Genomic DNA, 18,371 nt, shown 5'->3' on the forward strand with positions numbered 1-18,371 from the left:
CGAGAATCTCACTAGCATGAGAATATCAGTTGTGTGGTCACATAACACAGTTAGCTTGGTATCACAGTTTATGACACAGAATATGGCCTACCTCCAGCCCAGGATTCTAAGCGAAGAGGATGGCTAAGCGACGTCTGAGCTGTCTAAGCCTGTTGTTAACAGACTGTGTCCAAAAGTTTGGGTTGGAAGGGACCTTAAAGATCATCCAGTTCCAGCCCCTTCCATGGGCAGGGACACCTCCCACTGGATCAGGGGCTCACAGCCCCATCCAACCTGGCCTTGAACCCCTACAGGGATGGGGCAGCCACAGCTTCCCTGGGCAACCTGGGCCAGGGCCTCACCACTCCCATGGTGAAGAAATTCCTCCTTATGCCTAGTCTAAATCTGCCCCTCTCCAGTTTACACCCATTCCCCTTCGTCCTATCACCACAAGCCTTTATGAATTGTCCCTTTCCAGCTTTCTCGTAGGCCCCTTTCAGGAACCGGAAGGTTCTTTCTGAGGAAGTGTTACACACTGGGCTCACTGGAAGTTCAGAAGCTGTGGCTGTGAGAGTGAACTTCAGCACTTTGAGCTCTGCCCCAACAGGCAGTGATTGAAACTGAACATGATGGCTTTTCACCCCTGATCTCAAGTCTTCCTGCGGAGCTATGCTCACACCCAGAATCAAGCTGACGTTTCTCTGCTCACCTTCCCTGTTACTTTTCCTGTGCATTGAATGGAAAATTAGTAGGCTAGAATGGTGTTTCCCTTCCCCCACTGGGCTACTGCAGCAGCCTCTGCTCACTGTCTCTCCGACTTCTCTTGCCACAGGCTGGTCAGAGAAGTTCCTGGTTCAGGCCTTGAGTTGTTGCAATACCAATACATTAAACAACTGGGCTCTCATCAGGAAAGAAAGATTTTCCCGGGAAGGATAGTGTTCCAGAGGGCAGTGTGCCAGAGCCTCCGCTTTTGTGGCCACTAGAAGGAGCAGCTCACACTTGTCTGTCGTGCTGCACGACTGGAAAGTGCTGAGGTGTTGTATGGATAAAAATACCATAAACAGTTGTTCGAGTCACAACAGTAGGGAGGCTGAGTGGCAGGATTCACCCTCAGGAATTATTGTCCCTGATTTCTCTTCATGTGAGGTTAAATTTCTCTTTGTGCTCCAGCCACCAAACAATAAAGAAAGGAGAAGTAGATAAGAACTAGATGACAAAAAGCTGGACCGTGACACAGGTACACAGCAGTTATGAGCCAAAGCTGCCCCAAAGCCAGATGGTGCTATAGACTTTACCAAGAAAAAGAGGAACAAATGAAAGCTGGTGCTCCTGGTGCGTATGCAAGGGAATCTACAGTGTTTATTCTCTAGACATTGACATGGCTACAAAGACTCATTACAGAACCAAGTGACAGAGGGTTCACATTTTGTGCATCCCTCAGGTCACTTTGTTGCCTCAGGATGTCCTCACTCTTCCTCTTCTATCTTCTTGCCATGAAACTCCCGGCTTTTCACCCGGAGCTTGTTGACCTGCGACTCTGCAATGTCAGCGCGCTCCTCGGCTTCCTCCAGCTCGTGCTGGATCTTGCGGAACTTGGAGAGGTTGACATTGGAAAGCTCCTCCTGTGCAGGGAGAAGGAGGTGGTGGGAAGGAGCCCAGGGCAGGGCTTTCTCTTCTCCTGCACCTCCACCTTGTGGAGCTGTGACTTTTCCCTAAGTGAAGGCCCAGACCTCCACCCCTCATCCCTCACTGCTTACACAAAAACCTCACACTGGTCTCCTCATCCTCCCTTCCTCAGGACCCCACTGTGACACATGTCGCTGCTACAGTGTCAAGCTTGAGGAGCAATTCTGTAATTTAGATTTGTCATTTGTGTACTCATTGTCCCACTAGTTTTTGCCCAGCTACGAGTGTGACTTATTAGGTTGAGAAGGACCCTGCCGTTCAACAGCAGCAGAGACTCAGCAACTTCTCTTAAGTTCACTCAGTGGATGTGGACCCTGGGGTTATTTAGGTTGACCTCCTGTACAAAACAGCATTTACCTCCATTCATCCCTGACTGCTGCAGGGTGCTCAGAACCTAGCAGTAAATGACAACAAACTGATGTGGCCAAGACTGTTGTGTCTTGGCAGTTTCTCCATATTTCCTTCCTGATCTTCCTACTCATCTCAATGATCATGCTGCCCCCAAGGAAGGTGGCTCTTGCCCATTCTCCAAGCAATACTCACGGCCTCCTCAGCTTGTCTCTTGTAGGATTTCACCTTCGTTTGCAGCTTGTCCACCAGATCCTGCAGCCTGAGAATATTCTTCCGATCTTCCTCAGACTAGAGGGGTTGGAAAGCAGGAAAGAGAATGATTTCTTGATTCTGCATGACGTGAAGTTAGCAATTGCCTTTGAGGATGGCGTACACACAATCTGCCTTGCTCTGAGAAAACTCTTCTCAGGCCAAGGACCCCTCCTGCCTTACCTGGTAGGTCAGCTCCTTCACTCTCCTCTCGTACTTGCGCACACCCTTCACGGCTTCAGCGCTGCGCTTCTGCTCAGAATCAACCTCCGCTTCCAGCTCCCGCACCTGCAAAAACAAGCTCATCTTTGGAGCTGCCCTGCTAGCTGATTACACAACATGTTCTCTCAAGCAAAAATAGAACCCCTACACACCCTGGCCTCCAGCTTCTGGATTTGCTTCTTGCCTCCTTTCAGTGCCAGCTGCTCAGCCTCATCCAGACGGTGCTGCAGGTCCTTCACTGTCTGGTCGAGGTTCTTCTTCATCCTCTCCAGGTGGGCACTGGTGTCCTGCTCCTTCTTCAGCTCCTCTGCCATCATGGCTGCCTGATGAGAGCAAAGGATCAAAGACATTGTGAAGCTCGAGACATGTTGGGGAGTAATACATGCACAGTCTCCACTGAAAGGGGCCCTCAACTCACGTCTGTGATGGCCTTCTTGGCCTTCTCTTCAGCATTGCGGGCTTCCTGGATCATATCCTCCATTTCACTCTGGATTTGCACAATGTCTGTTTCCAGCTTCTTCTTGGTGGCGATCAAGCTGGTGTTCTGTGCAACAGAAGAGACATGGTATGTACTGTTAGACCTAGTGCCACCACATCAACAGATAAATATGCAAACGGTGGTTATGAAATTCTTGAATGTAAGACTTGTCTTTAAGAAACACAACAGGAAACCGGACATGGGTGTCTGGCTGGATTGGTCCCATTACAGTGAAAGTTTTCAAGTGTTGACATAGTGATCACTTCAAAGACGCATAGTGACCTCATTCTTTGCTCGCCTTTGTTGATGGGATTACATTCTAGAAGACTGGCTGACCTGGGTGTGGAGGAGCTGCACCCGTTCAGTGGCGTCCAGAAGCTCTTGCTCAGCCACTTTCCTCGACCGCTCTGTCTGCTCCAGGGCTGCCCGTAGCTCCTCAATTTCAGCCTGCAGAAGGTTTGCTCTGCGCTCCACCATGGCTACCTGCTCCTTCAGGTCCTCCTGTGTCCTCAGAGCATCATCCAAGTGTAGCTGGGTATCCTGTAGAAGAAACGAGGAATTGTCAGGCAAAATCTTGTGACTGGGTGCCAAAAACTTTAGAGAAGATTTTTCTCTTTCCATAGCTTTGCTGAACAGACCTTGAGCACTGCCTGGGAGTTTCTCAGGTTCTTCTGTGCTTCTGCAGCCACACGGTTGGCATGGCTCAGCTGGATCTCCATTTCATTCAGGTCTCCCTCCATCTTCTTCTTCAGCCTCAGGGCTTCATTCCTGCTCCTGATCTCAGCGTCCAGGGTGCTCTGCATGGACTCCACCATTCTGAGGTGGTTTCTCTTCAGCTGGTCGATCTCCTCATCTTTCTCTGCTATCTTCCTGTCAATCTCCGACTTCACTTGGTTGAGCTCAAGCTGGAGGCGCAGGATCTTCCCCTCTTCATGTTCAAGGGAGGCCTGGATAAGGCAACAGGAACAGTGACTTAGACTACTGCTTCCTTTCTGAGCCATCTCCAATACAGTATTTCATGACATCTAGGCTTGTTTTCCTGTCATCTCTGCAGAAAATTACTCCCATCCTTTCAGTCTGGACATCACTTCTTAGCACTTTGTGTACCTCAGCTTCCTCCAGGGAGGCCTGTAGTTCAGACTTCTCCTGCTCAATCTGCTTCTTGACTTTCTCCAGCTCATGAATTGCCTTTCCTCCCTCTGCAATCTGTTCTGTGAGGTCAGCAATCTCCTCTGTGGGAGCAAATACCAATGGCATGGTCAAGGACAGAGCCAAATGTGAAGGGCCGTGCCACTCCAGGGTGATAAGCATATTTGCCACCCTGCAGACAAAGCCCTTTATGGACAGGTGGGTCTTGGTGGAGAGTGAGAAAGCCCTTGCAGGAGCTGAGGGCCAGGGACTTACGCTGCAAGTTCTTGTTCTCACGCTTCAGCGTTTCCAGGTGGTCCAAGGACTCCTCATAGGCATTCTTCATCTTAAACAGCTCTGTGCTGAGAGAGCGAGACTCCTTCTGGGAGGCTTCCAGCTCAGCCTGCGTCTCCTCATACTTCTGCTTCCACTCTGCCAGGATCTGAAGAGAAACTGGGTCTGAGTGTGGATGTGGTGAGCGTGAGGGGAGGCTCTGCCCAGCAACCCCAAGCCTAGCCCCCAAATGACCTTGTCAAAGTTCTTCTGCTTCTTATCCAGAGCTGCGCAGGCAGCATTTGATCGCTCCACGTCGATCATCAGGTCCTCCACTTCATTCTGCAGCCTCTGCTTTGTCTTTTCCAGGGAGGCACATTTGGCATTGACAGCTTCAACATGTTCCTCTGCATCCTGCAGGCGCTGTGCCAGCTTCTTCCTGGCAGGAGATAAGCACCAGGTTAGAGAAAAAGGGTCTACCATATCTGTGTCCTGGTACCTACTCAGTATTCAGCCTTTCCCATGCTTTCAAGGGAAGCTTTAGGCTTTCAGCCTAAAGGCTGCCTTTGTCCTTCCAATCTATGCTTTTCCTTCAGCACACTTTTCCCTTCTCTTCCTCTTTCACCTCCAGGCAGTACATCCCTGCCTCCCTCCCACCTCTCTCCCAACCCACACTCAGAGACTCCATTTCCAACTGCCCCGGACACTCTCAGCCTTCCCCAGCCATTTGATGTCCCGCTTCCCCCATACTTGGCCTCCTCCAGCTCCTCTGTGCGCTGAATAGCGTCCGTCTCATATTTGGTTCTCCACTGGGCCACTTCGCTGTTGGCCTTGGACAGGGCTCGCTGCAGCTCCCCCTTGGCTTCCTGCTCCTCCTCATATTGTTCCCGGAGCAAGTCACAGTCATGGCGAGCAGACTGCAAGGCGTGGGCCAGCGCGTTCTTGGCCTGGGGGGACATTGGGATTGGTAAGCTGAATAATTGTCTTGAGATGTCTCTTGGCAGCAAGACTGACAGTGAAATTAGAGTGGAACTCTGCATAGGCCAATGGAAAGTTGGGAGCTGATGAAGGCTCCAGCCGTGTGTTCTGGAGGATCAGGATGTGTAAATGACAGGTGTTCTGGGGACAGTAATCTGCTGTTTCTGTAAATGTTTTGACATATGTGTCTTAATTCTGTCTTAAGGACCCTCAGCGGAATGTCGTGAAAACCTTGTGGATGACATCCTTTTGCATGAAAATCATAACTCTCACTTCCCTCTTTATCTTATGAGCTAAGCGCGTTAATCATGTTCCCTCCAGCATAACATGTGTTTGGGGAAAATAGTGGACATTTCTTGGATCACTTAGGGTTCTCCAAAAGCTTTTAGGGGCAATGTACTTCCAGACCTTTATCTCTTCCTCAAGATGTCTCTTGAGTTCCTCAATCTGTTGCGTAAATCCTTGCTTGCCTCTAGAAAGCTGAGAAATCAGAGCATCCTTTTCCTCCACCTGACGTGAATATTCACCTGGGAAGGGTAAATTGAAAAAGAGGAACTAGAACATTAATAATACTACAGATTCTTCAAGCAATTGGTAATGAGATGTCACTTGCAGCAGTTCTACAAGGTATTGTATGACACTCTGTGGTAACATCACAGCATGCAGGTCCTCCCATTGCACCTCAGCAATGAGGATGTCTCACCCGATTCTGTCTGCAGACGAGCTCTTTGAGTATTGAGATCATTGATCAGGCGCTGATTCTGCTCCTCCTTAGTTTTAATCTCACTCAGCTGATCTTCCAGAGTGCGGCACATCTTCTCCAGATTGGCCTAGTGAGCAAAATACAAGAAAGGAAAGAAGATGAACACTGGCACTCTGCCTTATTCTCAAAAACAGGATTTTCTTCATGAGAACGGGGCTGGTAGCTGTAGCCTCTGGGCCGGACCTTGGCCCTGAGAGCATGTCCTACTGCAGTTCAATACCTTGGCTTTGGAGACAGACTCCATATTGCTGGCCAGGTCGTCAATCTCCATCTTCAGCTCACTCTTCTCCTTCTCCAGCTTCTGCTTCACTCGTTGCAGGTTGTCGATCTGCTCCCCAAGCTCAGCTGTGCTGTCCGCGTGCTTCTTGCGCAGGGCGGCAGCCGTGGCTTCGTGCTGCAGGGTGGCCTCTTCGAGGTCACGACGCATCTTCTGAAATTCTGCCTCACGCTTCTTGTTCATCTCAACCTGAGCGGCTGTAGCCCCTCCTGCTTCTTCCAGGCGCTCGCTGATCTCCTCCAGCTCCCGCGAGAGGTCAGCACGATGCTTCTCTGCTTTTGCCCGAGAAGTTCTCTCTGCCTCAATTTCCTCCTCCAGTTCCTCAATCCGAGCCTGGAGAACATTGGGAACCCTTCACACCCGTGCCCTCCTCCTGCCTGACCTGTGCCAGAGTGACAGAGGGGATGCAACAGAGACTTGCCTGCAGCTCCTTGATCTTCTTCTGTAACTGCATGCCCAGGGCTTGCTCATCCTCGATTTTGCTCTGGACCTGGCTGATTTCAAAGTCTTTCCTTCGGGCAAAGCACACCGTGTTAGAGCTCAAAGGGAAAAAGCAAATGCACCAGCCCCGCACTCAGGTGCCCCACAGCCACACTTACTTCTTCAGCTTCTCATCCAGCTGCTGCTTATCATTTTCCAAATCCATTATGCTGTCATGGGCCAGCTTCAGGTCTCCTTCGAGTTTCCTCTTAGCTCTCTCCAGGTCCATGCGCAGTTTCTTCTCCTGCTCCAGGGACCCTTCCAGCTACAACCAACAACACCATCAGACCTCTGCCGGGTCTAACTCCATACCTGTCCTGTTCTGGCTGAATGCCCGTGTGCTTACATCATCCACTTGCTGTTCCAGCTTGGTCTTAGCTTTGGTCAGAGTATTGACTTTGTCCTCTTCTGCCTGCAGGTCATCCAGTGTCTGCTGATGGGCCTCTTGGAGGGCTTTCTTCTCTTTGGTCAGCTTGGCAATGGTCTCGTCCAGGACTGCCATCTCCTCGGTGAGGTTTTTCACCTACAAATAGAAGCAATTGTCAGACTTGGGTGGAAAATAGCACCACAGTGAGTTTTTTGACCTCTTATGATATCTCCCAAGTGTGTACCTTGTTTTCAGTAGCATGCTTTTCCTTCTCCACTTTGGCCAGTGTTAACTCGAGGTCATCAATGTCTTTCTTCAGCTCTGAACATTCATCCTCCAGTTTCCTCTTCTTGGCTGTCAGCTCGGCATTAATTTCTTCCTCATCCTCAGCCCTTTCAGTCACCTCCTTAATTTTGGCTTCCAGCTGGATTTTGGTTTTGATGAGCTGGTCACACCTTTCCTCAGCATCAGCCAAGCTATCTGCTTCCTGGTGGGGAGACACAGAATTTTATGGGTAGTATTGTTTTGAAGGTCCTCTGTGCTATCTTTTGTATCACATGGTGGCATGTTTTACAGTGGGGGCAGAACCTGGCCTTTCACTCCCCCAAGCTGACATTCAGCATGACCCTGCCAGTGCCTGTTTACTCAGTGTTAGAGTGCATTAGAGTGTGTCATTTAGGGTGCTTTCTAAGGCCCATCAGTGAGTTTCCTGGAAGGTTCTGCTTAGGCGAACAAATATTCAGGCTGTACATCATTCTTCTCCCAGGGACAAATGAATAGTGATACTCACAGCCTGCACTTGGAGCTGCAGGTCATTTTTCTCCTGCAGCAGGGCTACCATTTTCTCCTCCAGCTCTTTCCTCTTTGCCTCAGACTTGGCCAGCTCTTCCTTGGTTTTCTCAAATTCTTCCTTCATGTTGGCCATCTCTTTCTCAGATTCTGCGCTCTTCAGCAAGGGCTTGATCTTGAAGAACAGCTTCATCCAGGGCCAGTGCTTCACGTTCATGAATGCACGAACGTTGTACTGGATGCAGAAGATGGACTCCCTGAAATGAAGTTTATATGGTTATTACATAGTTTTGATGTGACAGATTAAAACTTTGTTAGTCAAGTACCATGGAATCAAACTAAACATGAGAAATGTCTACCTTCTCTCCACCATTCTCCGATACTCCACTCTCATTAGGAAGCCCCTGCATCTAGCTTGTGTGCGAGTGATGATTTCTGCTAGCTTGTCATCTCTCATCTCCTCTAGGAGTCCCAGCAGTCCAGCTTTGAAGAACACCTTGAAAAAGGAAATATTGCAGCTTATTATTTTTGGGTAGTACAGAATTGAGGCTCAGAGTCTTTCTGGATCCTGAAGTAGACCTTAATGGCCATGACCAGCCTCACCTTGAGCATCTTCCTAAACTCTTCCCAGGTGCCTGTGAGCATCCTGTAAGCTCAGCTGTGAGCAGTCAGTCCCTGTCTGAACTAGGCAGTATGAGTTATGTTTTCCAGTTCAGACACAGCCTCAGCCACACCTTGGCCTCGTCATGGACCCCAGTGAGCTCTCCCATGACCTGCAGACTTACTTCCTCGCTTGATGCTAGACTGATCTCATTGCTGTGAATCTGCCCAGGAATTAATGAAAAGTGCCTTGGCCTTGTTAGCCTACTTATATCTGGCCCTGAGCACTGTTGAGAACCAAGGCTTTATGGCTTCAGTTCAGACTTTTCTAATTGTCAGAAACCTGCCTGATGATCTGGACTCTTGGCTGAACCTGACTGCCATTCCAGGGTCTTCCCCACCTGCTCTGCTTGGATACTTGGCTGAGCACTTGTTGATTGAGGTCCCTACGCCACCAGCTCTGCTATTGTTGATTGCTCTCTGGCCCTGCTGGAGCAACCCACCCCTACCGCTCCCTGACAAACTTAACACAGGTCTTGTTTTAACCTTGGTGTGACCAAATCTGTACTGGGTGTGGTCCACATCGATGGATCCAAGGAGCTTCTCTGAAGCCTTCTTGCTGTCCATGAACTGCCCCTCTGGGATGGCACTGGCATTAAGCACTCTGTATCTGCAGAAAAAAAATAGAACATGGAAAAAAAACCATTACCAAAACCACCACTGAGATTAAACGCCACAGCCTTCTCAGACTGTCTTACTGAACCAGTCTCATTCCTGGAGACAGTTCATTCTTTCAGACAGAATATGGAGAGTGAGAATCCTGACCTGAGCAGTCATATCATAATAAACTGCTCTTCAGTTTGGTCTGAGTGGGCAGGAGGGTGTAGCACTCTTACCTCTGTTTGAAGTCAGCATACAGGACTCTGCTGGGGAATCCTTTCCTGCAAATTCTGATGCCTTCCAGCACACCGTTACAGCGCAGCTGATGCAGCACCAGCTCATGCTCCATGGCACCTAACAAACACCAGCATTAGTGACTCCCTTGCCGTTTGACATGCAGGAGAACAGTTTTTGTGGGTTGAGCTTTCCTCTTATTGGATCTCCTTACCAGGTGTTTTCGTTTCATTTGGGATGATGCATCGTACAAAGTGGGGGTGAGTGCTTCTCAGGTTAGCCATCAGCTTGTTTAAATTCTCCTGTGAGATCATGAAATGAAGTTTATATCAGTAAGCGTAAGCACTGGAAGCTTAAGAGTGGATATACCAAGCCAAGTGTTTAAGGACGCAGACGTGTCTTCTCTAAACCACCTTGCAGAGCTCTCAAAGTGAAACTTAGAAACTGAAGGATCCCAGATTCTGGGGTTTGAAATTCTTCTGTAGAATAATGGTTAGTATTACTCACTTAGTGTGACCAGCATCTGATTTGGCAGCTATACTTTCACGTTAAATGGATGGAATAATTGTGCAGCTCATATAAATTGACCGGTTTCCTTTAACTCAGTCACCCTAAATATCTCCATCTCAGCCAAATGAAAACCTTGACAACACAACTGAAAGCTGACCTCAAGCTTCATTAACTTCATATAATCTAAAATCACTCTCTTTCCCCACTGAAATGAAAACATTGCCTTCTAACCTTACAATTATCATGACAATGTTTTCCTTTGATGTTTGGTCTAGTATTTTCGAGTTCTACAATGTGTCAATACTGAAAATCTCCATGGATAGGTAGAACAGCTGTGGGCAATACCTCTGAATACTCCAAACAAGATTTTAAGGTAGTTCTGCTCATTTGATGTTCACTCCCAGTCTAAGTAGGTGAAGTCTACCCTTTGGAGACTTTTGTAGAATATTCAGAGAAGGTAATAGCAAAGGTAGGGCAGGTAAAAAAAAAAAGCCAAAATATAAGAATGTAATATCAGTAGTAAGTTGGAATAGGAAGTCTGAGAATATTGCCTAGGGAGTTTCAGGAGGCTGACAATAGCATTCTCAATCCTGAAATAAAAGGAAGACCACGTATGCTTTGAGGTAGAGATTTTGTGGTGTTCTAAGAGGGTAATTCTGGAATTCCCAAGGATGGCAAGACAAAGATTTTAAAAAATGACAAGAGAATTTTCAGATTCAAGAAAAAATTGCTTTCCAGTTTCAAAGAGGTAACAAATTCTGTACATACCCGGAAAAGAGCTGAGACAGTCTGGAAAGATGAACCCTTCTTTTTGCCACCTTTCTTGCCACCACCACCTCCACTAGCCTCTGCAAAATTGAAGAAAATGAGCAGATGTCTTTACCACTGCCTTTGAGATTCCTCCTTCCTACCATATGAACACACAGAACAATGATTTTGCAGAGCTTACCTGCTTCCCCACCATAGGCAGAAAAGAGTAAGGCCAATGTCTTCACAGATGATTTCTGGTACAACCCAATGACAGTTTCATTCAGAGGGTCCTTGTTCTTCTCCAGCCAGCCAGAGATGTTGTAGTCCACGGTGCCAGCGTAGTGCACCAGGGAGAAGTGAGCCTCAGCCTTGCCTTTGGCAGGTTTGGGCTTCTGGAAGTTGTTGGACTTGCCCAGGTGCTGGTCATAGAGCTTGTTCTTGAAAGAGGTGTCCGTTGCCTTGGGGAACATGCACTCCTCTTCCAGGATGGAGAAGATGCCCATGGGCTGGAAAGACATTACAACAGGCAAGAGCAAGAAACAAATTAGAAAGGAAACATCCCTTGGTTGGAAAGTTGCTGGAGTCAGAAGGGAAATCTGTTCCCATGCATTTCATAAATCAGAGAAAATTAAATAAGGCTCAACTTCTTTCAGTGTTGATGTTTCCTTTGAACTTACGTAAATGTTTTTGCTGATGAAAAAATTACAACCATAAGATTGCAAAATACTATCATCTCCATAAAACTTTACTGACAGGTACTTACAGAACATGAGAGTCTGCTCTGTAACTTCATAATGTAATCTGGAAATGAATACTCTCACACAAAGTCCTGATAGCTGAGACTGATCTCCAGAAACTCTTCCACCCCTCTGCCACTTTCTCAGGGTATTTCAAAAAGTCAGAATAGTCACAGAACCTTCTTATTCATGTCTCTTGGCAAGTATGGAAGATGCAAGATACAATACATTTGAACAGGAAGGGTACCTTCTCAATGAGCTCAATGCAGGCAGCCAGGTCCATCCCAAAGTCAATGAACTCCCATTCGATTCCTTCCTTCTTGTACTCCTCCTGCTCCAGCACGAACATGTGGTGGTTGAAGAACTGTTGCAGTTTCTCGTTGGTGAAGTTGATGCAGAGCTGCTCAAAGCTGTTGAACTGCCCAAAGCAAGGAGAAATGCACAGTTTTTCAAGATGTAGCAAAACCCCCAGGTTCTCCTACTGCTGTTTCAAGTTGTCCAGCTGAAACACCACCCCTAACCAGACTGTAACTGCCTGTGTTTCCTTAGCAAGTAAAATTGACTGTCCTCAAAGGATTTTACTATTTATGTACTATTATTATTATTACTTTTGAAATCAAGTTAACAGTGACATTTCTTGTTTACTGTGTTACTCAAAGCAAATCCTTCAGTCATGGTAGCTGCAACATTTTTGTAGATGTCTCAGTTCTCTGACCTCTCAGAGACTGAAACCTCTTCAGTGTCCCACCCAAGAATTTCTGCACCCTCAGATCAGCAGTCAGGGGGTTCTCTGTTATAGAACAGAAGTCCTAGCATTGTCACTGCATTCACAGCACAGACAACATGATGTGAACTTTCCCAGACCACTACCCTTTTCTTGGCTCTTCCAAGAGTGTCCACACCTTTGGCCCACATCTGTGTGAGCCTTAGTCCTAGAGCTGTCTCTTTGTCTGCAAAGCCTAAGAGCTTTACAAGCTCAAGGCCTCTGAGACCATTTGTCAGAAACCAGAGCTTCCTTCTACCTGTTGACAACATTACAATCAGAGTTTGTTAGTAAAGCCATTTAAGAGTGCTACAAAGACAGATGAGTTTCTAGAAAATTGCAGATGAGAGGGGTAAACTTCTGAATCTTCTTAAAAAGAAGAGTATTTCTCCCTGGCCCACCTTGACTATGCTGCCAAATCCCCTTTCCTTACATCAAAGATCTCAAAGCCAGCAATGTCCAGGACACCAATGAAGTACTGCCTGGGTTGCTTGGTATCCAGCTGTTGGTTGATGCGGATAACCATCCACAGGAACATCTTCTCATAGACGGCTTTAGCCAGGGCACCAACTGCATTGTTGACCTAAAGCAGAACAGCAAAGACTGCTGTTACCTTTTAGACTCAAAGAAATAGCCCCAAGTACAATTTAAATATAATTATAGCCTTCATCTTTTACCTGTGACACAGTTTGACCTTTGGTCACGTATTCATTCCCAACCTTGACTCGGGGATAACAAAGGGCTTTGAGCAATTCCGCTGAGTTCAGGCCCATCAGGTAGGCAGCCTTGTCCGCCACTGAAGAGAGGGAGAGAGAGAGAGGGAGAAGTGCTTATCTGTGGGCAATGGCTAGGATTTGGTCAGTGTGAATAACTCTGCTGCTTGTATGCATTAAGACAGACAACAAAAAAGAGGCTTTTCCGCCTTTTTTTCTGTGGTGATGGGCCAACAAAGGCCTGTCTCTGTAGGCTAATATATCATCTCTGCAAAGAGAGATGTACGTTGAACAAGACACTTGCTGAATTTGCTGGTACCTTCTGTGCCGTCCGGCTCCGCCTGCTCCTCTCGTTGTTTCTGCTTGAACTTCAGGTTGCCATAGTGCATGACAGCCCCTGTCAGCTTGTAGATGGCTGTCTTCTCATCAGCAGAGAAGCCCAGGATGTCAATGGCACTCTGCAGTCAAAAAATTAAGTAAAATATATCTCCTTAGTAGTTCACCTATGTCACATTTGAGACATGCACAGTGGGTATATTTTTGCTGCGTTACTTACATCTGTAGCCATCAGCTCCTCTTGGTCATCAATGCTGGGTACAGTGATCTCCCCTTGACTCACATAATGGAAATCATAAGGGTTGGTGGTAATGAGGAGCATGTCTGAAAGCAGGAAGAGACAAAGCACAGGCTTAGTTTTGCCAACCAGCTAACAGAGGGAACTGTTGCTCAGCAGTCATCCTCAAAAAGACATTGATCCTCCCTACCAATTAGCTCCGGCTTCTTGTTGGAGCAGATCTGATAAAATATGTGGTAGCTCCTTTCCGCCTTCAGCTGGAAAGTGACTCTGGACTTCTCCAGCAGATCTGGCAAGGACAGTGGAAAGAATCAGGCACAGGAACACACACGGGGGTGGGAATATAGGAAGGAAAGGGATCAGGCCAGGAGAGACTCTTACAAGTTTCAATGTCTGCTGAAGCCAGTTTGCCTGTGGCCCCAAAGTGGATTCGGATGAATTTACCCTGTTAAGGAGAAGCAGCATTTCAGCCTGGTTGCATTCCATCCCCACCTGCTTATGTGAGAACACCACTGGCCATCACCACTGTTAAAATGAGGAGAGATTGTATTCAAAGCAACAACTTACAAAGCGTGAGGAGTTGTCATTCCTCACAGTCTTGGCGTTTCCAAAGGCCTCCAGCAGAGGGTTGGCGCTGATGATTTGATCCTCAAGCGTTCCCTGCAGGGTGATAATTATTGCTGGTCATAAGTTCCAAAAACTACGTCAGGAACAGAGACGAGCATTGATTGAAGCTATTATCTATTAATTAATGATCTCATCCCAACCATTCCCTGCAGGAATGATAACTACTCACTCACAGCGTTGAATCGACACAGCAACTGCATGTTAAGTGTTCGGTCTGTTCTTCCTGACCCACCTGCATTTTGCCTGACTGCTGCTCCTCCTTCTTCTTCTCCCCACTGGCTGCAATTGTTGCAAAGTACTGGATGACACGCTTTGTGTTCACAGTCTTCCCGGCACCGGATTCTCCACTGCCAAACCCAAGAGAGAAGCAGAGAGCGTGTGGTCAGGCAGGAGGTCCCCTGGCACCGGGCAGCCCCGCGGGGACCCGAGCAGGGATGTACATACGTGATCAGGATCGACTGGTTCTCGCGATCTGGGGAAGAGGCAGAAAGAAAGATGCTTTTAGTGGCATTCTTGAGTGAAATGGAACACAATGTATGTGACAAATAAAAGCAATACTTTTAGATGGCTTATGTATTTTATGGAGAGTGCTGGAATTATCAGAGTTTGGATTTCTTCAGTGTTTTCCTCACCTCCGAGTTATTCCCTTAAACTCCATTTTCAGTCATTGAAATAGGACATTTCATATTAATTTAACCTCTTTCTCAATATCAAACTCGCTATAAAAATGAACTGTGAAGCAAGAGTGCCTGTTCCTTTACATTGTCTTCAAGAAGTTTGGAGTAGTATCTTCCTCAGAGAAGCCTGTTGGAGACACTTGAAGGTTTGAGCATGAAAGAACTCCCTGTAGAATTCTTAGAGAATAATACAAAATTTCTTACGTGTCATTTTAAGGTTTTAGAAAGGATGACTAAATGCTTATACATCATTGAGTCCTCAATCAATTTAGGCATCTGAGACAAAGTTAAACATGTTTACCTTTAACAAGACACCCTTGCGGAAGGCTGGTTTATTAGATCTCATCTCTAAGTAGCAAGGAGTTGTAGCCGCTAACTGTATGGTTCAAAAGAATTCTGATCTCCCCCTGACGTAACTCGTTGGTAGAACTGTAGAGATTTAATCAATGACTAAAATGTTTACACAAGAACTTTTTTTCCTCCTTTCTCTTATTCTGCCTTTTCTCCAGTAAATTAAAAGGAGCAAATTCTTCCTAAGTTGGGTAAGAATGTATGGGTCTGTTGCTTTCTTTGGTTTTTTTTGTTTCAGATCATTTCTGCTTGTTTTTCTGCCTTTACAAGTCTGTTTTTTAAGGCTCTACTAAGAGAAGTAGTAAAGACAATAGCAAATGTTAAAAAAAATCTGCTAAACTACCCGTTATTCACAAACCTGGTCCAGTATTTAAAGTGGAAGTGGAAAAGTAGGGAAAAAAATCATTTTATTTATATTCAATATTCAGCAACTGTTTTTAACAGCCAATATTATTATTCTGTGATGTTCAGTAATGTTCTTGTCAAACCATGAAAGAACTGTAGATGTATGACCACCAAATAACTGATTGCCTTCTACTTATTGCAGTTTTGCCTAACAAAATTCTAGTTTTTTCTGGTTAAGTAACATCTATGCCTAAGAAGCAAATGCATAATAAAGGAGTGTTAACTAAGAGCTCATTTGAAATGAAGGCATTTATCATTCTTTCTAGAAGGTGCAACTTCACTGGGATTCTGGTTCTTGCTCTTTCCCAAGAAGCTGTACAGCAGTATAACACCTCAAATCATATCATTTGCTTTTTCAAACAATGAAGCCAGTACAGCTAGAAATTAGCCTATAAAACAGTTTTGGGAGAGATTAACAAAATTGTTCAGAGCTCATATTTTGAGCAAATCAGATCTCAGTAACAGGTAGGGGAAATATTTTTTACTCAGTCATTCTGTTGATTATTCTTCGCCGTAACTTTTTCAATGCTCTTGCAGCATGCTATCAATTAGAGTTTTAAAAATCACTAGGACAGAACTGTGTCTCATGCATAATACCAACAATTGCTACATGTTAATTAAAAGCTTGTGATGAGATTTACAGCTCTACATACACAAATATTTTTTTAAAAACCCTAAATGTTATACTGCCATGAAGATGCTGCCACTGTCTCACCAGTTAACATGAACTGATAGGCGTTGTCAGAGATGGAGAAGATGTGTGGAGGGGCCTCCTGGCGCTTCTTGCCTCGGTAGGCCAACACCACCTCCGGGTTGTACACCGGCAGCCACTTGTAGGGGTTGACGGTGACGCAGAAGAGACCCGAGTAGGTCTGCAAGGAAGGGAGACAGCACGTTGGCTGCGCTCAGCCTGGCAGAGCGGTTCCTCCCAGCTCCCCAAAGGAAGGCTGTGCCGGGACTTACGTAGATCATCCAGGCTGCGTAACGCTCTTTGAGGTTGTACAGCACAGCGGGTTCGTGGAGGTGGGTCATCATGGCCATGTCCTCGATTTTGTCATACTTGGGAGGGTTCATTTGGTAGATTTGATCTTCCTTCACAGTCAGGGTCTGTCAGAGGAAGAGATGCATGCATGTATGTTAGCTAAGAGCACAGAGTAGCAACTATATACAGTTTTTAAGACTTTTATCTTGCTCACCTCTCCACCTTCAGTCTTGACAGTGACCTTCCCCGACTCCTTGCTTTGGACCGTCCCTTTCACAAAGGATTCCTTAGGATGCACCACGAAGACAGATGTCTTGGCATCAAAAGGCTTGTTCTGGGCTTCGATTCTTTCCTTCTCTGACTTTCGGAGGTAAGGAGCTGCCTCCCCAAAGGCAGCCATCTCAGCATCTGGAGAGGCCATGGTTGCACCTAGCCAGGAGGCACAGTCAGCAGTGTGTTCTGTTGGAAAAAAGATGTTTTGGATCAGTGAGTGAAAAGCTTTATGTGCAAGGAGGAATAAACAAGCCAAAAGTTGGATTTAAATAGTCCAGCCTTGAAATTAAACCTTAGACATTTAGCTGTTGCAACAGAATATACATCAGTTCTTTACTGTTGCAGTATTGTTGTATGGTTTAGCAGCATTGCTTCAACTTTGTGGACTCTACTGAGCTTGGACATCACCCTAGGAGAGACTTCATATTAAATAAGTTTCAGATTTTTAAAAAAAATATTATCCAAGAGTCTGTGAGGTCATAAATAGTGGCTTTTCACTGGAAATTTACTTCCTATAGACAATTAATCTTGCAATGTGACAGGTATAAGTGTCACTGTTGTCTTAGTAGTCTTAATCTTAAACTGTATTTATTCCTGTTCCTTAATAGTTGGTAAATTTTAATATTAATTCTGGTGGCAGCAGCTGGAAGTCAGCCCCTGCTGATTGAAAACACAGCAACTCATGTTGCACAGATAACTAGAGATAATATATAAGCTGAAGGAAAATATGTTGCCTTCAAATCTAGAATAAAACCACTGGTGATAGAGACAGTCCCTGATAGAAATGGATATCCAAGGCCTATAGCAAATTAAATGGAATAAAAAGTTGCCTTCTTTGCCCAGGAGCTCACAGGAGCCATACACTTACCTTGAAATTTTCTGCCAAGACTGGGCACAGCACTCCAAAGTGACTTTTATAGAGTCTGGTATGCAGATGCTCCGGATGTTTCCTTTTCCTTCAGTCAAAATATATTTTGGCAAACCATCTTTGGCAAACTTTGTCTGGCAAACTGAACTAATGTCATAATTGTCATTTGATTTGACCAGATATATTTAGAAATGTGTTATATCTTACGATTACTGTGAATACATTTTCTATGAATAGGCTGACAGGGCTATTAATAATGGAATCTTGACCAGTCAAGGCACTGAAGGAACTCGGAGGTAAAATTTATAGGTTCCCCTACTGTTTCTACAGACAACTTGATCTTTGACCCAGGAGGCATTTCTGTATTGCAACCGTTCCAGAGGTAAAATGAGAATAATAAACTGTATCTTGCGCACATGGTCCTGTGAATTTAGGGGTTGCCTTCACAGTGCTAGAAATGAAAATTCTAAAAAAGACAAATCATGATTAAATGTCATTCAGTAATTCATGCTATGTTATATGGAAATGGAGAAAACCAAGCACATATTGCGGGCCAGGACTTTGTAATAGCGCTAGATACAGAGGGAGTCCAAGAGACAGCAAGTCAGAATACAAGTTCAAGTTTGG

At 45.9% G+C, this 18,371-nt stretch overlaps 1 protein-coding gene across 1 annotated transcript; it reads right to left on the reverse strand.

The window, feature by feature from the left end:
• Positions 1-1,293: 1,293 nt before the first annotated feature.
• LOC104057903 (myosin heavy chain, skeletal muscle, adult) lies at positions 1,294-17,834 on the reverse strand. Its single transcript, XM_054083214.1, has 39 exons — positions 17,745-17,834; positions 16,818-17,062; positions 16,585-16,728; positions 16,337-16,493; positions 14,633-14,660; positions 14,421-14,535; positions 14,129-14,221; positions 13,943-14,006; positions 13,752-13,850; positions 13,544-13,647; positions 13,307-13,445; positions 12,952-13,070; positions 12,708-12,857; positions 11,759-11,929; positions 10,974-11,280; positions 10,793-10,872; positions 9,729-9,816; positions 9,517-9,634; positions 9,167-9,290; positions 8,380-8,516; positions 8,022-8,277; positions 7,476-7,718; positions 7,211-7,387; positions 6,984-7,129; positions 6,806-6,896; positions 6,328-6,717; positions 6,048-6,174; positions 5,753-5,871; positions 5,117-5,313; positions 4,622-4,805; positions 4,370-4,535; positions 4,073-4,197; positions 3,604-3,912; positions 3,302-3,505; positions 2,906-3,031; positions 2,640-2,810; positions 2,449-2,553; positions 2,209-2,304; positions 1,294-1,601 (listed from the first exon to the last, which is right to left on the reverse strand). The coding sequence occupies exons 2-39, from the start codon at positions 17,022-17,024 to the stop codon at positions 1,446-1,448; spliced, it is 5,832 nt and encodes a 1,943-aa protein (XP_053939189.1). The 5' UTR covers positions 17,025-17,062; positions 17,745-17,834; the 3' UTR covers positions 1,294-1,445.
• Between the last annotated feature and the right edge of the window lie 537 nt (positions 17,835-18,371).

The sequence above is a fragment of the Cuculus canorus genome, chromosome 18 (genome assembly GCF_017976375.1).
Source record: "Cuculus canorus isolate bCucCan1 chromosome 18, bCucCan1.pri, whole genome shotgun sequence".
NCBI classification, from domain to species: domain Eukaryota; kingdom Metazoa; phylum Chordata; class Aves; order Cuculiformes; family Cuculidae; genus Cuculus; species Cuculus canorus.